The 20,925-nt window shown below is 40.7% G+C and overlaps 1 protein-coding gene across 3 annotated transcripts in view; it reads right to left on the bottom strand.

Moving 5' to 3' along the window:
- SUPV3L1 (Suv3 like RNA helicase) overlaps positions 1-20,925 on the bottom strand; it is a 35,857-nt gene extending 14,932 nt beyond the window's left edge. For 2 of the 3 annotated variants that reach the window (XM_003928659.4, XM_010339306.3), the window contains exons 1-11: positions 20,581-20,924; positions 14,781-14,858; positions 14,294-14,401; positions 13,342-13,456; positions 11,982-12,150; positions 10,072-10,183; positions 6,256-6,333; positions 5,071-5,162; positions 3,209-3,389; positions 2,575-2,668; positions 1,292-1,511 (exon numbers count right to left, since the gene is read on the bottom strand). In XM_003928659.4, the coding sequence (XP_003928708.1) occupies positions 1,292-1,511; positions 2,575-2,668; positions 3,209-3,389; positions 5,071-5,162; positions 6,256-6,333; positions 10,072-10,183; positions 11,982-12,150; positions 13,342-13,456; positions 14,294-14,401; positions 14,781-14,858; positions 20,581-20,854 (1,521 nt within the window). In that variant the 5' untranslated portion in view covers positions 20,855-20,924. Of the gene's footprint in view, positions 1-1,291; positions 1,512-2,574; positions 2,669-3,208; positions 3,390-5,070; positions 5,163-6,255; positions 6,334-10,071; positions 10,184-11,981; positions 12,151-13,341; positions 13,457-14,293; positions 14,402-14,780; positions 14,859-20,580 lie in introns of all 3 variants that reach the window. The other variant, XM_074382342.1, reaches the window with a different exon arrangement.

Raw genomic sequence — 20,925 nt, 5'->3', positions numbered from 1 at the left:
CTCTACAAAAATTTTTTCTTTTTTTTGGTCTTTTTTCTTTCATGTGACATCCAGGAATACAACAATTTTTTCAAAAAATTAGCCAAATATGGTGGTGAACACTTAAAGTCCCAGCTGCTCAAGAGGCTGAGATGCGAGGATTTCCTGAGCTCAGGAGACTGAAGTTACAGTGAGCTATGATCATGTCACTGCACTGCAGCCTGAGTTACAGAGTGAGACACTATCTCAAAACAAAACAAAAAAATGAAAGAAAAACCTGTTTTCCAGGTTAAAACCACTTTCCATCTTAATTCTCCTCACTGAATTAAAATGAATAGGAAAAACCCAGTCGCTTTAACCAATGCAATAAAACTAAAATACATATATATATATACATAAATACATACATAACATACATCTAGAAAGACATGAGAACATTTTTAAACTAGAAGTGAGTTCTCTGTAACTGCACATTGCAGTGTTAAGACATGACCACAGGTAAGTAAGGAATTAAGTATGAAATAGACAAAGTGAATGAAAAAGACAAAGAAGAAAGGAGGCAAGAGAGATAAGTCATAAGGGAGGGAAGAAGAGTCTGATATATGAGGTGCCCGGGTGGGGAGTGGGGAGGTCACGGGAGCCACCCACAAACCTAACTGTACTGCTAAGAAAAGTTACAGCAATGATTCCAGCACAGCCTTCCCCTGGGAGCTTCTCCCTGCATTATCTCATGTCTATATTCCCCTTCCATCTAGTGTCATGGGCAAATGAGATAAGCCATGTAAATGAACTTTCCAGGCAACTTCGAATTTTATTTATAGAAAGTTAGTTTGTTTCAAATATGTACAATTCTAACTCATTAACTACAGTGACCAAAATTTAACCTTGTCTTCACAGGGTGAAGTTGTATTGCTTAGTGCTGTTTTTGACCTACACTCAAGGGTTTCATCTATCTTCAGGCTTCTGGTCATTTTTCAGTCCACTAATGTAGCTCTGTGTGCTCACCTGAAGCAACTGCTTTCCTCCCTATTCCTTCCCGCTGCTAGATTCCAGAAGAAATTGATGGAAAATCAGGTTAACTAAACTTTGTCAATCTGGACCTTCACTTGCATACCATTCTCTGATCAAATGATCTCTATGGCTCTCTGAAGCAAAAAGTAGGGGTTTCTGGATGCACTTTTCATGGCACAATATTTTTTTTTTCACTTATGTTGTATCCAGAAAAGTGTCTGAGGCAAGAGTCTGGATGGTGGGTGAGGGAAAGAATGACTGTCCTTCAAAGAGAGGTAGTAATTAACATGTTACACCTTACCCTTATGGGATCCACAGGCCTATTCAAAATTTCCTTTAATAAACTGAGATCTTCGCGGTTCATTGTTGTAACCTCTCCTTCTTTAAACTGCGAGCTGAATCTGCCAGCTCTGCCAGCAATCTGCAGGGCCTGAGAGGTTGTGATTGGTTCTATTTCTTTCTCTCCCTTTTCATTGATACTGGGCTTTATAAGGGAGTAAAAAATAATTCTCCTTATGCTCCTGAAACAGAAATAAAAGTGATCCCACAGACTGTATGAAAAACCCTCCAATACTGGATCATTATATAATGCTCACTCCAATACTAGCTTAGGTCCTCTTGCAATCTTAACTGTCACTTAAAAAATTAAGGAATGCCAGGCACAGTGGCTCACACCCATAATCCCAGCACTTTGGGAGGCTGAGGCAGGAGGATTGTTTCGAGGCCAGGAGTTCAAAACCAGCCTGGGCAACATAGCAAGACCCAGTCTCTACAAAAAAATTTTAAAAATCAGCTGGGTATGATGGTGTGTGCCTGTAGTTCTAGTGCTCAGGAGGCTGAGGCAGGAGGACCGCTTGAGCCCAGGAGTTTGAAGCTGCAGTGAGCCATGATCACACCACTGTACTTCAGCATGGACCACAGAGTGAGACTGTCTCTAAAATAAATAAATAATATTTAGGCTTAACACTGTTATTATTTAGAGATAATAACTAGCCCCACATGCATACTAGGCACTCGGACACCTGACTGAGAAACTGAAAATGAAGTGATATAGTACAACAGGTTAGCAGCAGTGGAGGTAAGCATTCAAACGTCCTAGTTTGGGCCAAATGTAGTGGCTCACGCCTGTAATCCTAGCACTTTGGGAGGCTGAGATGGGAGGATCACTGGAGGCCAGGGGTTAGAGACCAGCCTGGGCAAAAGACCTTGTCACTACCCCCCAGAAAACAAAAAATTAACCAGGCTTTATGGTGTGTGCCTGTGGTCCCAGCTACTCCAGAGGTTGAGGAAGGAGGATTGCTTGGCCCCAGGAGTGCAAAACTGCACTGAGCAACAGTCACATCACTGCACTACAGCCTGAGCAACAGAGCAAGATCCTGTCTCTAAAAAAGTCCTAGTGCTATTTAATATTTTCTTTTTATTTCCTCAGTAGGTGAAGGCAAGACAAATCTCAAATCTATCCTATAATATTTATTCTCCTAAATCAAAGTGTTTGGTCATGAAAGACAATTAGAAAATTGAAAAACAAAAAACCACCACCCAACTCTACTGAATATTCATGCTTATTAAAAACAAATTACTTACAAATTAAGACCCATGCCAATTGCATCTGTAGCAACCAAGATTTTGCATGGGTCATTGGGATCATTAAACTTTTTTGCCTGAGCAAGTTTGGCCCCTGAAATAAGAAAAATTTATGTTAAATAAGTAGTCTTTATTACATCATGTTAAATACATCTTGGAAACCCTCACCTCCTCTTCCCATTTTTAATGACAAAACCTTTACTGTTTCAAACTTTTATTTCTTTATGTCCTCAAGAAGCCACTTATCCTTTAAATCCATTCCTTCAAATATTCCGTCATGTAGCAACACAATCCGCTCCCCCCACCCCACTAGCCTTATCATTCCTGAGGACACAGATTTCAGGACTACAACTTAAAGGACATGGTCAAGTCTAGATTTCAATGACATTTCTGTAAGAAAATAGTAAACTCGACATTTAAGATACAGTCTAATAATAGCAGCCACAAGAGCTATAATTAAAATACTTCTATTTCCACTAAGATGAAAAAGAAAATTATTTTATATGACGTTTAACAAATCACCAATACGTCAAGCAGCTTAATTCAATATTGTTTACTATGTTTTCTATACATATATCAACATAAATTGCAAAGATAAAAGACTTCATATCTTGTCATAATGAAAGTCATTTACCAGGTGGGAGACTGCCATATATAACAGCTGATTCTAATCCTCGAATTTCAACCTGCCGACTCACAGAATAAATATCATTCTTGCTAAAACAGACAATGCAGTCCCCAGGCCGAAGGTTATCTAAAGATTCTAGTGCATGGTCCAGCACAGAGATGGGGGTAAGCCTCTTATAGTCTCGAACCTACAATAAAGACATGAAATGGCAAAATGACACACATAACTCAACTTCCTGTGACTAGTAATTAAGTGAAAAGCTTGCAATGCAGTTAAGAGTAGCTAAAAATTGGTAAGTACCAATGGTATTCAAGAGAAAAGACAGAAAAACATTTATTTTTATATTTTAAGTGTTAACCATCTCTTCTCATTGACGTCTCTAAATTAATAAGGTGAGATACAGTGGTTCATATATTTTCAAAGCTTTTTCTCATATATTTGATTTTCATGGCAATGTGTTAGGTTCCGATGGGTTATTAACTGTTATTTCCATTTTATAAAATAGTAAAACTGAGCCCAATAAAAGATTAATGTCCAAGGCATTTTGCAAGTCTAACCTTTTGGGATTTGCCTAAATAATGCAAAGCGAAGAAGGGCAAAACATAGAATGGACTCCAAAATTTATTCCACTATATTCCACTATCTCTCCTTAACTTCAATTTTCTGGGAAGTGAGAGCGCTTATGTGAATGTGTGTGTATATTTTTTTTCCAAACCTTGAAAGCTGGGCACAAAACCAAAATAACAGGCTAATTCAAAATTATTTCCTTGGCTCATGCTTGTAATCCCAGCACTTTGGGGCTCAAGGTGGGAGAACTGCTTGAGCCCAGGAGCTCAAGACCCGCCTGGGTAACATGGTGAGATGCCCTTGGAACAAAAAAATAAAAAATTAGACAGGCATGGTGGCACACGCCTGTAGTCCCAGCTATTTGGGAGGCCAAAGTGGGAGGATCACTTGAGCCCAGGAGGCTGAGGCTGCAGTGAGTTGTGATTGCACCACAGCACTTCAGCCTGGGTAACAGAGTGAGACTTTGCCTCAAAAAAAAAAAAAAAAAAAGAATTCTTCATTTTATTACAGAATTCGGATAAAGAAAAAGAGAATTAGGCTTAAAAGGAAACCAGTTACTCCTAATTCTAAGAATCTGAAAAAAGAATATAAACTGTGTCTGGCACTTAGATGTGTATCAAAGGCCCCAATATCTGACATACAAGACTTTGAAAACGAAAAACTTGCTTAGAAGTCTGAGAAGGGTCTCAGACGTTTAAGAGTCCTGATTTATTTAATTTGATCTACTCAATCCCCACAAGGTTTTGTCAAGAAGGGAAGAATTAGGCCGGGCGCGGTGGCTCAAGCCTGTAATCCCAGCACTTTGGGAGGCCGAGGCGGGTGGATCACGAGGTCAAGAGATCGAGACCATCCTGGTCAACATGGTGAAACCCCGTCTCTACTAAAAATACAAAAAATTAGCTGGGCATGGTGGTGCGTGCCTGTAATCCCAGCTACTCAGGAGGCTGAGGCAGGAGAATTGTCTGAACCCAGGAGGCGGAGGTTGCGGTGAACCGAGATCGTCCCATTGCACTCCAGCCTGGGTAACAAGAGTGAAACTCCGTCTCAAAAAAAAAAAAAAAAAAAAAAAAAAGAAGGGAAGAATTTCTTGTACTCTTGGAAGACTATGGTGTGATCACTCTGTCAGAACTTCAGATCATGAGGTTCAATCAAATATATATGATTTAGTTGGTCACAGAAAATAAATCTTTCTTTTTAGTTGAGTTCTGATTTTGGCATTATCTAGGGCCTCCGAAACCACTGCCTAGGTATGCTGGACTATTTGATATGCCACCTGGAGAACAAAGCATCTAATCGAATACCTCCACTTCCTCTCCCGTTGTGAACATAAGCTCCGTCACCAGGTCAATAGCAGCAGGTTCTCCACACAAATGAATTTCTTCAGCACAGAGTCCTGTCAATGCAAAACTGGGTTTCTGAATTTTAAAGATTTATAATTAACTATGCAACATTTTACACAGCCAAAGTACTTTACATTGGCTTACATATTGCTTTACAACCTTACCAAGTATTTCCAAAAATATTATCTCTCAGGCCAGGTGCAGTGGCTCACACCTGTAATCCCAGCACTTTAAGAGGCTGAGGCAGGCGGAACACCCGAGGTTGGGAGTTCAAGACCAATCTGACCAACATGGAGAAACACTATCTCTACTAATAATACAAAATTAGCCAGGCATGGTGGCAGGCACCTGTAATCCCAGGTACTCAATAATCTGGGTGTCGTGGCTAATGCCTGTAATCCCAATATTTAGTGAGGCTGAGGTGGGAAGAGTACTTGAGCCCAGGAGTTCAAGACCAGCCTGGGCAACATAGGGAGACTCTGTTTTTACAAAAAAATTAAAAATTAACCAGGCATGGTAGCAAACATGTGTGGTCCCAGCTACTTGGGAGGCTGAAATGGGAGGACTGCTTGAGCCCAGGAGGTCAAGACTGCAGTGAGCCATGACCACACCACCACACTCCAACCTGGGCATTAAAGCAGGACCCTGTCTCAAAAAATAAAAAGCTTTGGCCACAGAGACTTTTAAGGCAGCATTATTAGTAACAGGTAAAATAATGTTCAACTCTATGGAGCAAATTACGGTATTGCCCTTCAGTGGAGATATGAGATCATATTAATATGTAGAAAAAACATCACATGAAAAACAGAAGTAAAAAAAGCAAGATACAAAATTAGGTGTTCTCAAAACACCATATACACACAAAAAAAACGACTAGCATGAAACACATCAAAACATAAACTGTAGTTGTATAAATATGATGAGATTTGAACATTTTAACTTTGATTACATGGTTATACTAGCTCAGGAAAAAATGGATTTCACATTATTAAAATAACATTTAGAAAATAAAAACTCACACTTAGCTGACTTTTGTGTCAAAAAGAAAGAATCTAGGTGATTCTATTTGGCAACGGCAAGCAGATAAATATGCATCTCAGTGCAGATGTCATGAAGCGTGGGTTTTATAGCATTAAGACCACCAACCTAGAAGTGCTCTGGTCCAGGCCCATCCTCTAGCTGGATCTCTAATCATTTGAATTTCATCAATTACAGCCACTTCATCTTAAAATAAAAAAGTTAATGTAAGCAATATCATCTACTTAAATAGTATTATAAACAAATTCCAACACCAAAATTCAAGCATTCACCATCACCACCACATACTGGGTTCCTCTTTTCTGGCAGGTTTGTTCTAAGTGTTTTATAATTTTACCTTCTCTTTTAATACTCACAACAAATCTATGAGGTTAAGTATTATCACTATCTCCATTTGACAGAAAAGTCAAAGGCCCAGAGAAATTAAGTAACTTGCCCAAAGTCTTACTCTGTCGCCTAGGCTAGAATGCATGGCGTGATCTTGGATCATTGCAACCTCCGCCTCCTGGGTTCAAGTGATTCTCCTGCCTCAGCCTCCCAAGCAGCTGGTATTACAGGCACCTGCCACAGCACCTGGCTAACTTTTATATTTTTAGCAGAGACAGGGTTTTACCATCTTGGCCAGGCTGGTCTCAAACTCCTGACCTTGTGATCCACCCACCTCAGCCTCCCAAAGTGCTGGGATTACAGGTGTGAGCCACTGTGCCCAGCCTACTCTTTTTAATTTTTTTTAATTTTTTTTTTTTTTGAGATGGAGTCTCGCTCTGTTGCCAGGCTGGAATGCACTGGCATGATCCTGGCTCACTACAACCTCTGCCTCCCAGGTTCAAGCGATTCTCCTGCTTCAGCCTCCTGAGTAGCTGGGACTATGCTGCCATGCTCAGCTAATTTTTGTATTTTTAGTAGAGACCGATTTCACCATGTTGCCCAGAATGGTCTTGATCTCCTGACCTCCCAAAATGCTGGGATTATAGGCATGAGCCACTGTGCCTGGCTTTTTTTTTTTTTTTTTTTTTTTTAATTTTGATACAGGGGTCTCACTATGTTGCTCAGGCTGGCCTTGAACTCCTAGGTGAAAATGATCTTCCTAACAGTGTCTTGCTCTATCACACAGGCTGAGTCCAGTGGCACAATCATAGCTCAATGTAACTTCAAACTCCTGCGCTCAAGCAATCATCCTGCCTCAGCTTCTGAGTAGATGGGACTACGGGCACATAGCACCATGACCAGCTAATTTTAAAAACATTTTCTTTAGCAGTGAGGGTTTTGCTATGTTGCTCAGGCTGACCTTGAACTCCTGGCCTCCAACAATCCTCCCATCTCAACCTCTCAAGTAGCTGGAATTAACGGGCACAAGTCACCGCACCCAGCTCCAAGTCCATACTTTTACCTACTATACCACACTGCCTCCCAAATGGAACAGTTCTGTTTGTCCTATTTTTTTACAATATAAGAGACAGCCTGGAGAATTTGCCTGATAAGAAATACCACATCTATACAGAAGTAAAAGAAGGCAGCAAGTTCCAGAACAAGGAGGAGACAGCCCTTCATTTACTAATGAAGCATCTCTACAACAGGAAACCAGGCAGCTCTCAGGAGTAGGAAGTGAAGTGGAAGCCATGCCCATTCTTTGGGGTATTAAGCCCATCACTATGGCAAAAATTCATGTCTCGTCTTATTTTCTAAAGCTAAAATGCTTCCAAACATATTATTCTATTCCCTGTAATTCATATATATATATATATATATATATATATATATATATATATATTTTTTTTTTTTTTTTTTTTTTTTTTTTTTTTTTGAGATGGAGTTTCGCTCTTGTTACCCAGGCTGGAGTGCAATGGCCCGATCTCGGCTCACCGCAACCTCCGCCTCCTGGGTTCAGGCAATTCTCCTGCCTCAGCCTCCTGAGTAGCTGGGATTACAGGCACGTGCCACCATGCCCAGCTAATTTTTTTGTATTTTTTTAGTAGAGACGGGGTTTCACCATGTTGACCAGGATGGTCTCGATCTCTCGACCTCGTGATCCACCCGCCTCGGCCTCCCAAAGTGCTGGGATTACAGGCTTGAGCCACCGCGCCCGGCTAATTCATATATTTTTATTTTCTTCCCCAAATACCACAGAATTGAAAAGAGAACATTTTAAAAAGTACAATTAATATGCTTATTAACTGTATACTTAGGAAAGTAAAGAAAGATCATTTTATACTGAAAAATCACCAGATTAGAAATTACTTATTGTGACTGGACATGGTGGCTCATGCCTGTAATCCCAGCACTTTGGGAGGCCGAAGTGAGGTGGATTGCTTGAGCCTAGGAGTTTCAGACCAGCCTGGGCAACAAAGTGAGACCTCGTTTCTACAAAAAAAAAAAAAAAAAAAAAAAAATTTTAATGAAGTGGGAGGATTGTTTGAGCCCAGGAGGTCATGATTGCAATGAGCCGTGATCATGCCACTGTACTCCTATCTAGACAACAGGAGTGAGACCCTGTCTCAAAAAAAAAAAAAAAAAAAGTACTTTGTGATGTGGGTATGTACAGACAAGACTAGAAGAGAGGACGTGGAGAAGAAATTCTGATTTATAAACTTCTGTGCTATAGTACAATGTATTATTTTATAATACACTGATTTTTTAAAAACTATTCATCTCATGAAGTTGACTGCTAAAATGAAAAAAAGCAAGCTACCAAATAGCAAAGTATATTTCTATTTAATATATACACTCACCATGCACACACAAGTATATGCATACACAACAGGAACACAAATATTGACAAAGTCTGGAAAATATATACCAGAGGGTTAATTAACACTTGTTGATTCTGGATAGGTGGGACTGGGAAATTACGTAGGTTTGTTTTCTTCTCTTTGCTTGCTTACATTTTTGTATTTTTTTTACATTTTTATATTTTCAATAATGAAGATATGATTGCTTACATAATAAGGAAAAAGTTAATTTTCACTTAAATGTTAAGGCCAGGTGTGCTGGGTTCCACCTGCAATCCCACTGCTTTGGGAGGCCAAGGTCGGATGATCACTTGAGGCCAGGAATTAGAGACCAGCCTGGGCAACACAGCAAGAACCCATCTTCATAAAAAATGTAATAAAAAGTTAGCTGGCTGTGGTGGGTCACACCTGTAGTCGTAGCTACTCAAGAGGCTAAGGTAGAAGGATCACTTGAGCCCAGGAGGTTGAGGCTGCAGTGAGCCATGACTGCACCACTGCACTTCAGTCTGAATGATACAGTGAGACCCTGACCTAAAAAAAATAAAAATAAAAAAAAACCCAAAAACCAAAAACTTTAAATAGAAGCTCACTGTGGCACTGTACATGATAGGAAAACACTCTAAACAACCAAAATATCCTTTAACCGGGGAAATAATCATTTCAGTCCTAAGATGGAATACTGTAAAACAGTTTAAATGAATTAACTACAGATATGCAGCCACAGGTAATTCAACAAGACTAGATCTGAACACGTTTGTGGAGTAAGCAAGTAGCAGAACAATAATAACAATATAATAATCACATAAATGTTTTAAAACACAATCTAAAATATTGATAAGTAATACATATCAATGATATAATATATATCCTGAAAAGAGACAGGAAAACTATACACACCAAATATTTGTTATCAGTTAGAACAAAAGTGGAAAGAGGAATTAAAACTGGAGTGTGGTACAAAGGAAGTTTCAATTATACTTACTAACATTTTAGCTCTTTTAAGAGAAAAAGAGAAAGAATTTCAGGTGCAAGCATTTGTCAGTGGTGGCTGACTGCATGTCTGTCGTACTTAGTCTCTTCTTTTTCTAGATTTTTAAATTTTTTCTTCACACATACAAAAATCATATTTCACATTTCAAGTGTATTTTAAAATTAAAAATACCAAACCACAGTTTCTTAAACAGCATATACATACAAGGAGTTGTAACACTGCACATCTCAACTGTACAAGCAACATGTGAAGCCTGTTTCCCATCTGGCTGAACTGTCACACGCTCCTCACCTGTCACCAAGTCACATGGCACACCCTAGAATGAACAGAAAAAAACCTAGAATTATTTCTATCTTGAAAATAATGGCAAAAATAGGTTTTGGATATTTAACAGAGTATTCTCTCCACCAACAGCAAATCAGTTTGTTTCACTGTTAAAACAAAACATTCCCAATGCTTTTTCCCTTTTATAAAAAAATAAAGTAAAATAAGAGCCACTCTCTTACATAACCTAGGTGAACTTGGAAACATCTCAAATCAGCTAAATCACCAGGAAACACAAGGATGAGACACTGCAGCAGTTTCATATTTTAACTTTGTACATCTCTGAACTATTTGGCTTTATTAAAATGAACGAGTTGTTTCTATATTCAAGAAGAACATTATGAATACAATTTAAGAATGTAAAGACCTCCTATTATAATTCCCTGAAAGGGACCAACATCAATGCTATGTCAGGGTGATATGGTTTGTCCAAGACTAATGGGTTCCCCAGAATGGAGGATTCTTGGTGCTAAATCTGGGGAAGTCCAGGCCAATCATCATAGTGGCCCAAATCAAATCATGGGGAAATACTAGACATATCCTAACTGAGGGACAGATTGCAACACAATTGACCAAAATGTACAGGTTACAAAAGACAAAGTAAGACTGAGGAACTGTCCAAGATGAATGGAACTAGAGCTATGACAACTAAAAACACTGTGAGACCCTGCAAAGAACCCTGGAAGGGTGGAGGATGGGGTGTAATTGGACAACTGATAAAATTTGAGTATGGACTGTGATTCAGTAAGAGTAATCAATATTAAATGTTTTGCTTCAGACAAATATCCCGTGGTTATGGTAAAAGTCTGTTCTGAGGAAATATATTCTCAAGTATTTACAGTAAAGAGGCATTATGTATGTACATTACTCAAATTGTTCAGAAAAAAAAAAAAAAAAAAAAAAAAGAGCATGCAAACTACCTACCAAAACTGGTTAAGTTCACATTATAAAGTCATAATAAAACAACGAACAAAAACGTAGCCCATTTAGTGAAAATGATGCCTCAGACCACAGAGCTTCAGTCCTTTCAGTTTTGAAAAGGTAGCTTCAGTCTTTATCATTAGTTCTGGCTGATAGCATTAGAGGTCTAATCCAGGTGTCCCCAAACTTTTTACACAGGGGGCCAGTTCACTGTCCCTCAGACCGTTGGAGGGCCGCCACATACTGTGCTCCTCTCACTGACCACCAGTGAAGAAGGTGCCCCTTCCTGAAGTGCAGCGGGGGGCCGGATAAATGGCCTCAGGGGGCCGCATGTGGCCCGCAGGCCGTAGTTTGGGGACACCTGGTCTAATCTATAAAAGGTAAATTAAATATCATAGAGTGGTGCTTAATTCTGAGGTGGCAAAGGACTTCAGAGTTTCAACTATATCAACAATATTTTATTTCTTAAAAAAATAAGTGAAGCAAGTATGACAAAATGTTAAGGTATGATGAGGTGGGGTAATAAGTTCAAGCTTATTCGTATGTCACTTTCTGCATTTCTCTCTATATGTAAAGTGTTCTTTAAAACTGTCTTTCATTCTACTGGGCACATGTTTTCACGTTTTTGTATCTCTGAAATCAAGGTGCATCTTAAGAACTGATAACATGTCAGAGTGCAGTTGGTAGAATTTTTTTCTTAATTGTACGTAAAATAATGATACATCTTACAATTGATAGCTTCTTAAATACAATAAAATATGGTAATTTTGTTAACAGTAAATTACTACAAACATCTTTTCCCACTCCCTCCGAAAAAGAAAAATTTAAAAAAAAAAAAAACATGAGCAAATAATTGGTAATATACTGACAGCAGCATTACTCTTTTCGAAGATCTCATGTGCCAGTAATTTTAAAGGACCACAATATACTCCAGACTTTGCTGAGAAGTATTTCTGGATTGCGTGATAAGTCTTTCCACTGTTTGTGGGGCCTGAATGGAATATTATCTTCCGCTGCATGGCTCTAGCGTCAGGGTACCTAAAACATGAGTAGGTAAACAGCTTAATCCCGTTAACCTCAAAATCCATCCTAGCAAAGATACCAGTTGAAATAAATTCCAAATGAAATATCCTCTTAATCTTCACAACACCAAGTCTTTGAAAAACTAAATTAAACAACGGGTTTCATAACTACATTAAAATAATGACTGGTTTCCAAGAATGGCATTTACTAACTAGAGGACCAAAAAACCCAAATGCAAATTAATGTCTTGAATATTTTTCCCATTGTATAAATCTCTTTTGCTCAGGGGTTACTAAAAATAAACTTAAGCTGCTATCAGTTCTGTACCTATGTTCACATCATTCCCACAGCTCTAAACATATAACTCTAAAAGTAACCGTTCCCAGGCCCCTGAATTCCAAACATATGCAAATACAATAATGGAGTCTTCTACCTCTGGCCATGGTGGAATAACTGGTACTAGACTTGCCCTTCCACTAAAAACAAGTACAAAGTGGGGGAAAATATGTGCAGTAAATGTGTGGGGACATGGGCCACAGGCAGTGCAGGACTGCAATCCCTGAAAGAAAAGAACACGTGAGATGAGCCTTACTGCACCCCAGTAAGGCAGAGGGAGGTGGACAGTCCCACTGAAGCGAGCAGCAGAGATCAAGTTCTGAGCTATTTAGCAGCTAAAATGTGAAGAACAGAGTGTGGAAGAGAAGGGTGCACAGAAGGAGAGCCTGGAAGTCTGTGTGGGGGTTCTCGGTGAGTTTCTGGCCAAGGGCTGGGCTAACCTTGTACAAGGTAGGAATCAGCAGGGTCTAGGAAAGAACAGCCTACCAGGGGTTTGAGTGGAAAGTCTCAAAGACATCTCAAATGCTAGGGGATGTTGCAGTTCCAGCCACGGTAGAAAGAACTCATTAACTCCCAGGCACTCAGTTAAGACACCAGAAAGGCCATAGGCTTAAGGACAACATCCTTAAGTCAGGGCTATTCTAGAACTGCCCTAATGAAACCTAAAACCACACTCAATCTGGATCAAGGTGAGATACCAGTTAATTGCCTAACAGAGTTAATTGCCTCCTTTTTTGTTTCTTTTAGGAAAACAACCTAATCCAGACTCCTTAAAATTTGTTATCTAGAATACAATAAAAAAATATGATGATCACTAATCATCCAAGATTAGAAACTGAAAATTTCGAATCCACAAATGGAGAAACTAACCAGTTAGGTGGTATCCTTAAGTCGCTGATTTTACGTAGATCATCCTTACATTCCAACACAGGAAATATTTGTTTGGCATGTCTCAAGAAAAATGGAAATAAGTCATCCACATGAGCTGGAAAATAAAACACTGTATTAACATGTGCAATCTACATTTAAAAAAGGGAAAAAAAGTAGAAAAGTCCTGAAGTTAGGGACCTTATCCTTTTCTGAGATCCTGTTTTGTCTTATTTCCTTTTAATTTCATCTGTACCTTTAGGAAAACAGGAAATTGGCTAGCAACCACCACATTCTACTCCTTTAGTACAAACAGGCAAAGATTAGCACTGGTGAAAGTTAAACTAAAAATAAAGAACCTAGACATACACATTACAGAGAAGAAGGTATGAACATTTTTTAGACTTTGAAAACCACAGACAAGCAAAACATGTATTTGCTCCTGAGCACAAAGTCTCCACATCTTTGTGGCTCTGAGAGGGGCCTGGGGCATGTCCCATTCAGCGATGTATCCTCAGTGCTGGGCATAAGGCCCAGGTCTAAGAGTCGAATACATAACCAAAGCCAAACTGCCGTGGGAATAAAATGACGATATTCTCACTATTTTTTTGTTTTATACTAAGAACTTTGTCCTGATACGAGGCAGAAGGAAGCCAGTGGCAGAAACAGATGGAATCTGCTATGCACTAATTCCAACTTGTATGACAGCTTATTTCACTGTGGCCCCACTCTTCCTCCAGTCTTCAGACATATGGGTGACGTAATAACTAGCTCAGGGACCCAATATAAAAGTAAACAACCTACAAGTCAAACTGTCAAAGCACTGAATTATTTACAGAGGATGTTACCAGACCCATTCTAAACCAAATAAGCCTTTCTGGAGAAATAAACATGAAGTATGGGAAGAAACAGAAGGCATGGTCAATAGGATTTTTAAAATTCTCTAAGCACTTGCCTGCACCGAAGCAAATATCATTCAAAACAATGTGAATGTCCACATCCAGGGAATGAGACTGCATAATATAATTTCTAAAGCTTATGAAAGCTTGGTGGAAGAGACGAGCTGTAGAGACACAAAATGAAAAGGTGTAAGGCTTAGTTTTCATTTTAAAAAATACACATACACACCACACCAAACTCACCAGAGTCTTTTTTTTTTTTTTTTTTTTTGGTAGTATAGCTGGTTTATTATGATCTGGGCTAAAACTGAAGTCCTGGCACAGCAAGAAGGAAGGCCGTACCTGCAGCTCCTCTGCTGTGCAGTATGGCTTACCAGGTTAGCCTCGCCAGTTTCCTGCCCAGCCAGAAGCAAAGGGCGGGGACATGTCTCGAGACTACAACAATGCACTTATTTCCACATCACACAAGGGGCTGCACAATCCTGACCAAGCTGTACTGTAAGAAGTAATAAAATATCTCTAGGAAGATGTTTTGGGCCTTACCATCGAGTCCATAATCAGCACCCAGTTTCTGAACTTCTCTCCTCTTGTAAAATTTGTCTAAGATCTCCTTTACTTTATCTAGAAGAGAGATATCAAAATTTAACATGTTTCCTTATCTTAGACAGATCTGAAAAAAAAGCAAAACAAACGACGCAATACCACTAAAGGCAGCAGTCTAATGAGTGTTGCAAGAACTTGAAGGTTTTAGTTGATCCTTCTTTACGGACTGATATGTGATGGGAATGTTTAGAAAAATCGAGTCAAACAGTGCAACACTCTGTTATACCGCAGAGGAAATGAGCAACACACTCTGGATCAGAGGCAGCCTCCAGCCTTCACCAGGCCACTTATAGACAGCCACACTGTGGTTCACTTACAACCATTCTGCATATCCAAACAGTGAGCAGCTAAAACACATCCAGAAAGACAACCAATACAGCAAGGACCATACCCTCATGCTTTTGTGAAAGTGACTAAGGGAGCCGGGCTGATCTTTAGTTTCGAGGATGACAATTTCAGAGTTGACAGATAACACTTGTTTTGTTCTAGATGGCATAACTGAAGTCAGTGGGAGCAGATTTCAGTGGAATTTATATAAGAACTTCCTAACAATTAGAACAGGGAAAAGTGAGAACTCCTTACCAATGGAATTATTCAAGCAAGTGTTAGGTGACTGTATTTCAAGGGTGATGGCAGAGAAATGTCTATGCTATTGGGAGATAACACATCACTATGAATCAATAATCTTATAGTAAAAATATTTTAAATTAATCAGGATGAGATTGTATTACGGTTGTATATGTTAAAATACTACAGCATTATTCAATAAACATTTTACGGACTTAGCCACACATGTATTTCTAGGAGAAGCCAACATGAGTACATAGGCCTTGCCCATGAAATTCAGAAAGGCTGAGTAGCCTGTATTTTTACCTTCTACAAATGTACCAACCACATTTTCACACAGCCGAACACACACAACACACATTGAAGAAATCAAGCCTAAACAAAGCATTCCACTAACAAAACTTCATCTGACAGAATGAGGAAATTTCAGAATCACTGGTTTAGCCACTACGTTTGCCCACAACTAAATAAGAGATACACGTGTGTGTGTGTGTGTGTGTGTGTGTGTGTGTGTGTGTGTGTATTGCAGATCACAGGCAGCTATTCTCAGATTTCTGGGTCTCTGTTACTTTGTACTGAGTGGGGACAACAGTTTCTTAGTATCAAGGGTAGAAAAATCAATGACAAATAAAAGATTGGAAAAAAGCATGTGCAATTGCTTGGGAAAAGTCTGCTGACCTATGAACTCGATACTAACTAAAGACAGATCACATTTATTTAGAATTAACCTATTTTCTGTGACTAACACTATGATGTTATGTAAGATTCATGCCTCTTTACTCAAATTTAAATGCTTCCAAAATGTGAAATTTCTCATTATGCTAAGTGAAAGAAAGCAGTTACAAAAGACCACATACTATATGACACTATTGATATGAAATATATAAAACAGGTAAATCACCAGACAGAATGTGGATTAGTGGCTGTCTGGGGACTGGGGGACTAGAGAGTGAATTGCTAACAGATATCAGGTTTCTTTTCAGGGTGATAAAAAGATTGTAAAATCCTGCAAATATACTAAAACCTAATGAATTATACACTTTTAAAGGGTGAGCTTTCTGGTATAAATTAAAATTATATCTTTTTTTTTTTTGAGACAGGGCCTCACTCTTGTTACCCAGGCTGGAATGTGGTAGTGTAATCTCGGCTCACTGAAACCTCCACTTCTCAGGCTCAAGCAATCCTCCCACCTCAGCCTCCCAAGTAGCTGACGTATAGGCCCACACCACCATGCCCACCTAATTTATGTATTTTTTTGGTAGACATGGGGTTTCACCATGTTGCCCAAGCTTGTCTTGAGCTCCTGGGCTGCCCAAAGTGCTGGGATTACAGGCGTGAGCCACAGCGCCCAGTCTAGTCTTTTTAAAAGAACATTCTGACTGCAGGTAGAGAATAGAATGGAGAGATCAAAGGCATATGAGGAGACACATAGGGGCCATATGTGAAGTCCCATCAAAAGATGGAAGCTGGCAATGTAAGCTAAGTTGGTTGCAGTAGGAGAATGAATGAATTCAATATTTATGAGGTAGAATCAACAAGGGGTTTTCTCTGATTGTTAGATGTAGGGGGTGAGGGATGAAAAAACAACGACTACCAGGTTTTGATCTGAGCACCTGGAGGAGCAGGCTGAGGGGAAGGTAAGTTGTCTTGACATGCTAAGGTGAGGCGTGTATAAGAAGGACAAGTGGAGATACCTGGTAGGCAGCGAGATGGATAGGTCCAGGGTGAAGGAGAGAGGTCCAGGGTAGAGACAAAGATCTGAGGGGAATACTGAACTATAGAGGGGGAGAGAGAAAAGGAGACACCCCATAGCGAGCACAGAATAAGGCATCAAGGTGATACAGGGCAAAGCCTTTAAGTACCTCAACTTTTTAGGATAGGCAAAAGACATTGAGAAGTGACAGCTTCTTATCCCAATTGCTAAACAAAGTGGAAATCTGACACCTTAACCACGTGGCTATATCAGAGTGTAGTAATTCATCATCTTCTGTAGCCCCTTCTGCAGTACTGAAAAATCATTCTAGTAAATTCAACATCTGGACCAATCCCAGTCAAAGGAGATGAAAAATCACCTGGCACACAGACCCAATGAGGTATCTAAGGATTTTCCACCAGAAGAAAATCTAGCGCTGACAAACCTATGTCTCCATTCTATCTTCTTACTGGAAGCAGCAAAGACATTTTATTTTCAGGTAAACTGGAATGGCTGCAGAAAATAAGAATTTATCAACATTTGAATACAACAAGGCAAACTATCTCATCTAAATTACCTTATGCCTGCAAATAATATAAAATAAATGGAAAATTATTATTTAATGGGTAAACTATTATTTGAGTTTCAACTCTCCAAGAGGAAAAAGTTCTCAATCTATTGCAACAATGTCAATATACTCAACGCTAGTGACCTATGCACTTAAAAGTAATTAAGACTGGCTGGTTGCATTGGCTCAGGCCTGTAATCTCAGTGCTTTGGGAGGCCATGGCAGAAGCATCCCTGGAGCCCAGGAGTTTGAGAACAGCCTGGGCAACATAGCAAGACTCCATCTCTAAAAAAATTTTTTTAATTATCCAGGCATGGTGATGCACGCCTGTATTCCTAGCTACTTAGAAAGCTAAGGCAGGAGGGCTGCTTGAGCCTGGAAGCTGGAGGTCACAGTGAGCTGTGATCATACCACTACACTCCAGCTTGGGTAATGGAGGAAGACTCCGTCTCTTAAAAAAAAAAAAAAAAGAGCTGGGCGCGGTGGCTCAAGCCTGTAATCCCAGCACTTTGGGAGGCCGAGGCGGGTGGCTCACGAGGTCGAGAGATCGAGACCATCCTGGTCAACATGGTGAAACCCCGTCTCTACTAAAAATACAAAAAAAAAATTAGCTGGGCATGGTGGCGCGTGCCTGTAATCCCAGCTACTCAGGAGGCTGAGGCAGAAGAATTGCCTGAACCCAGGAGGCGGAGGTTGCAGTGAGCCGAGATCGCGCCATTGCACTCTAGCCTGGGTAACAAGAGCGAAACTCCGTCTCAAAAAAAAAAAAAAAGAAAGAAAGAAAGAAAGAAAAGAAAAAAACTAAAAAAAAGTTTAAAAGAGTAAATTTTATGCATTTTCACAATTGAAAAACAAATAATACTATAAAATAATTACATTTTTTAAATTAATTAATTAATTTATTTATTTCTGAGACAGAGTCTTGCTCTGTCACCCAGGCTGGGGTGCAATGGCGCGGTCTTGCCTCACTGCAACCTCCGCCTCCCAGGTTCAAGCAATTCTCCCGCCTCAGCCTTCAGAGTAGCTAGAACTACACGTGCAAAATACAAAAACTAGCCACCACGGCTGGCTAATTTTTGTATTTTTAGTAGAGACGGGGTTTCACCATGATGGCCAGGCTGGTCTTGAACTGACCTCGTGATCCACCCGCCTTGACCTCCCAAACTGCTGGGATAGATAACAGGCGTGAAACACTGTGCCTAGCCTACATTATTAAAATAATACAGTCTCAACAGGCCGGGCGCGGTGGCTCAAGCCTGTAATCCCAGCACTTTGGGAGGCCGAGGCGGGTGGATCACAAGGTCAAGAGATCGAGACCATCTTGGTCAACATGGTGAAACCCCGTCTCTACTAAAAATACAAAAAAAATAGCTGGGCATGGTGGTGCGTGCCTGTAATCCCAGCTACTCAGGAGGCTGAGGCAGGAGAATTGCCTGAACCCAGGAGGCGGAGGTTGCGGTGAGCCGAGATCGCGCCATTGCACTCCAGCCTGGGTAACAAGAGCGAAACTCCGTCTCAAAAATAAATAAATAAATAAATAAATAAAAAATAATACAGTCTCTGCTATGGTTTGAACATCTTCTCCAAGACTCATGTTGAAATTTAACTGCTATGTTAACAGTTGAGAGGTGGAACCTTTAATAAGTGATTAGGACATGAGGAATCTGCCCTCGTGAATGGACTCCATTATCACAAGAGTTGGTTAGTGGGCTCCTGGAAAAAAGGGTAAGTTCAGCCCCCTTTCTCTCTGTCTCACAGGCTCACTTGCCCTTCCACCTTCCACCATGCAATGATGCAGCCAAAAGCCCTCAGGTCTCCAGAATCATGAGTCAAATACACCTCTACTGTTCTCAAGTCTCAAGTATTCTGTATAGCGGCAGAAAACAAAGACTCCCAACTCCAAGTAAAGTGAAAGGCCTTGCTTAACACTGACTTGGAAAAACAGGTCAAAGAATAACATATACTGTGAGTTCTATCACATATTTAGTCAAAGTACTGTACTTCCGCCCTGAAAAACAAGATCTGACCCAAGCACGTTGTAATCTGTATTTTAGATTTACAAAAGGAGGCACCAATGTCGATGGTTGAAGTGAGACATTTCTCCTCCTATTCCTGGAGACAGTTCCTGGATACCATTTCCTCAACCTCCCAGTTTCATTTGGTCAGAGTAGCTCCCTTACCTCCCTAATCATCCAGGAACTCACCATGAAAACATTCACATACCTCTCTGTCAACAAATCCATCTAAAGTTGGTTTTGCTGAGCAAAGCTCGCTGTCACTCACTGATGCTACGCTCTTTTTTTCTCTCTGGAGCCGGGGATGATTAAGATACCTACCACCTGTTGCTGGGAGATCCTACCTTGTTCTACCTTCTCATGTTCTACCTTGTATTATAATTCATTTTCTATACGCGTGACCTTCCCCACGACACCGTTAAGTTTCTTGAGAGGGGCTCCAGTTCCTCTTGACAACCACCACATAGCGTAACAGTGTGGTATGATTCGGCGCCTACTCAATGACAAAGAATCCTAAAATAAGTCTCAGCTGGCTTTTTACTGCCACATCCCATTCCCCTTCTAGGGGAGGGAGAGAAAGAATACATGAAGAAGCGGGCATCCACCTAACAACTCAGAAAAAGTCAAATCATCCCAACACATGAGTGTTTAAACCAGAGAGCAGGGCAGTGAAAGAGAAAAGGCGACTTCTGGGACGAGGCGTTAAGAATTAATCAAAAACAGTCCCAAACTGTTTGCGGCACTCACACACCACCGAAGGAGGCAGACACTGAGAGGCACGATGACAACGCTCGATGGGGCCTCGGGTCCCCAGGGGTAGGGGGTGCAGCATCCTCCCAACCAGCCTCGGGCCGACAGACACCACCCCCTGCCGCCCTCTGTAGCTCTCGCACTCACTCTTGTCCAGAGGTCGGGTTAGCTCGGCCCCAACGTCGCCATCGGCGCTGGGGCCCTGAGGTTTCACACTCAGGGGCACAAACAAGGCCGTGTTCGGAGTTTTGGAGCCACCAGAGGCAGAGGAGGAGGTTGTGGCAAGGACAGACACTTGCCCCAGAACCCCGGGAAAGGGCCCACAGTGGGGGCGAAGGGCAGAGCAGATGGCTGCCCGGTGGCCAGCCTGGCGCCCCGCCGGGAGCCGAGCCCACAATAGGGCACACCGGGGGAAGGACATCGAGGCCGCAGGTTTTACAGGGGATGGCAGCTGCCGCGGACACGGCGGCGGACAGTGACGCACACATCCAG

This window comes from Saimiri boliviensis, chromosome 12, assembly GCF_048565385.1.
Source record: "Saimiri boliviensis isolate mSaiBol1 chromosome 12, mSaiBol1.pri, whole genome shotgun sequence".
NCBI lineage: Eukaryota > Metazoa > Chordata > Mammalia > Primates > Cebidae > Saimiri > Saimiri boliviensis.
This window is presented reverse-complemented; position numbering and strand designations above follow the sequence as displayed.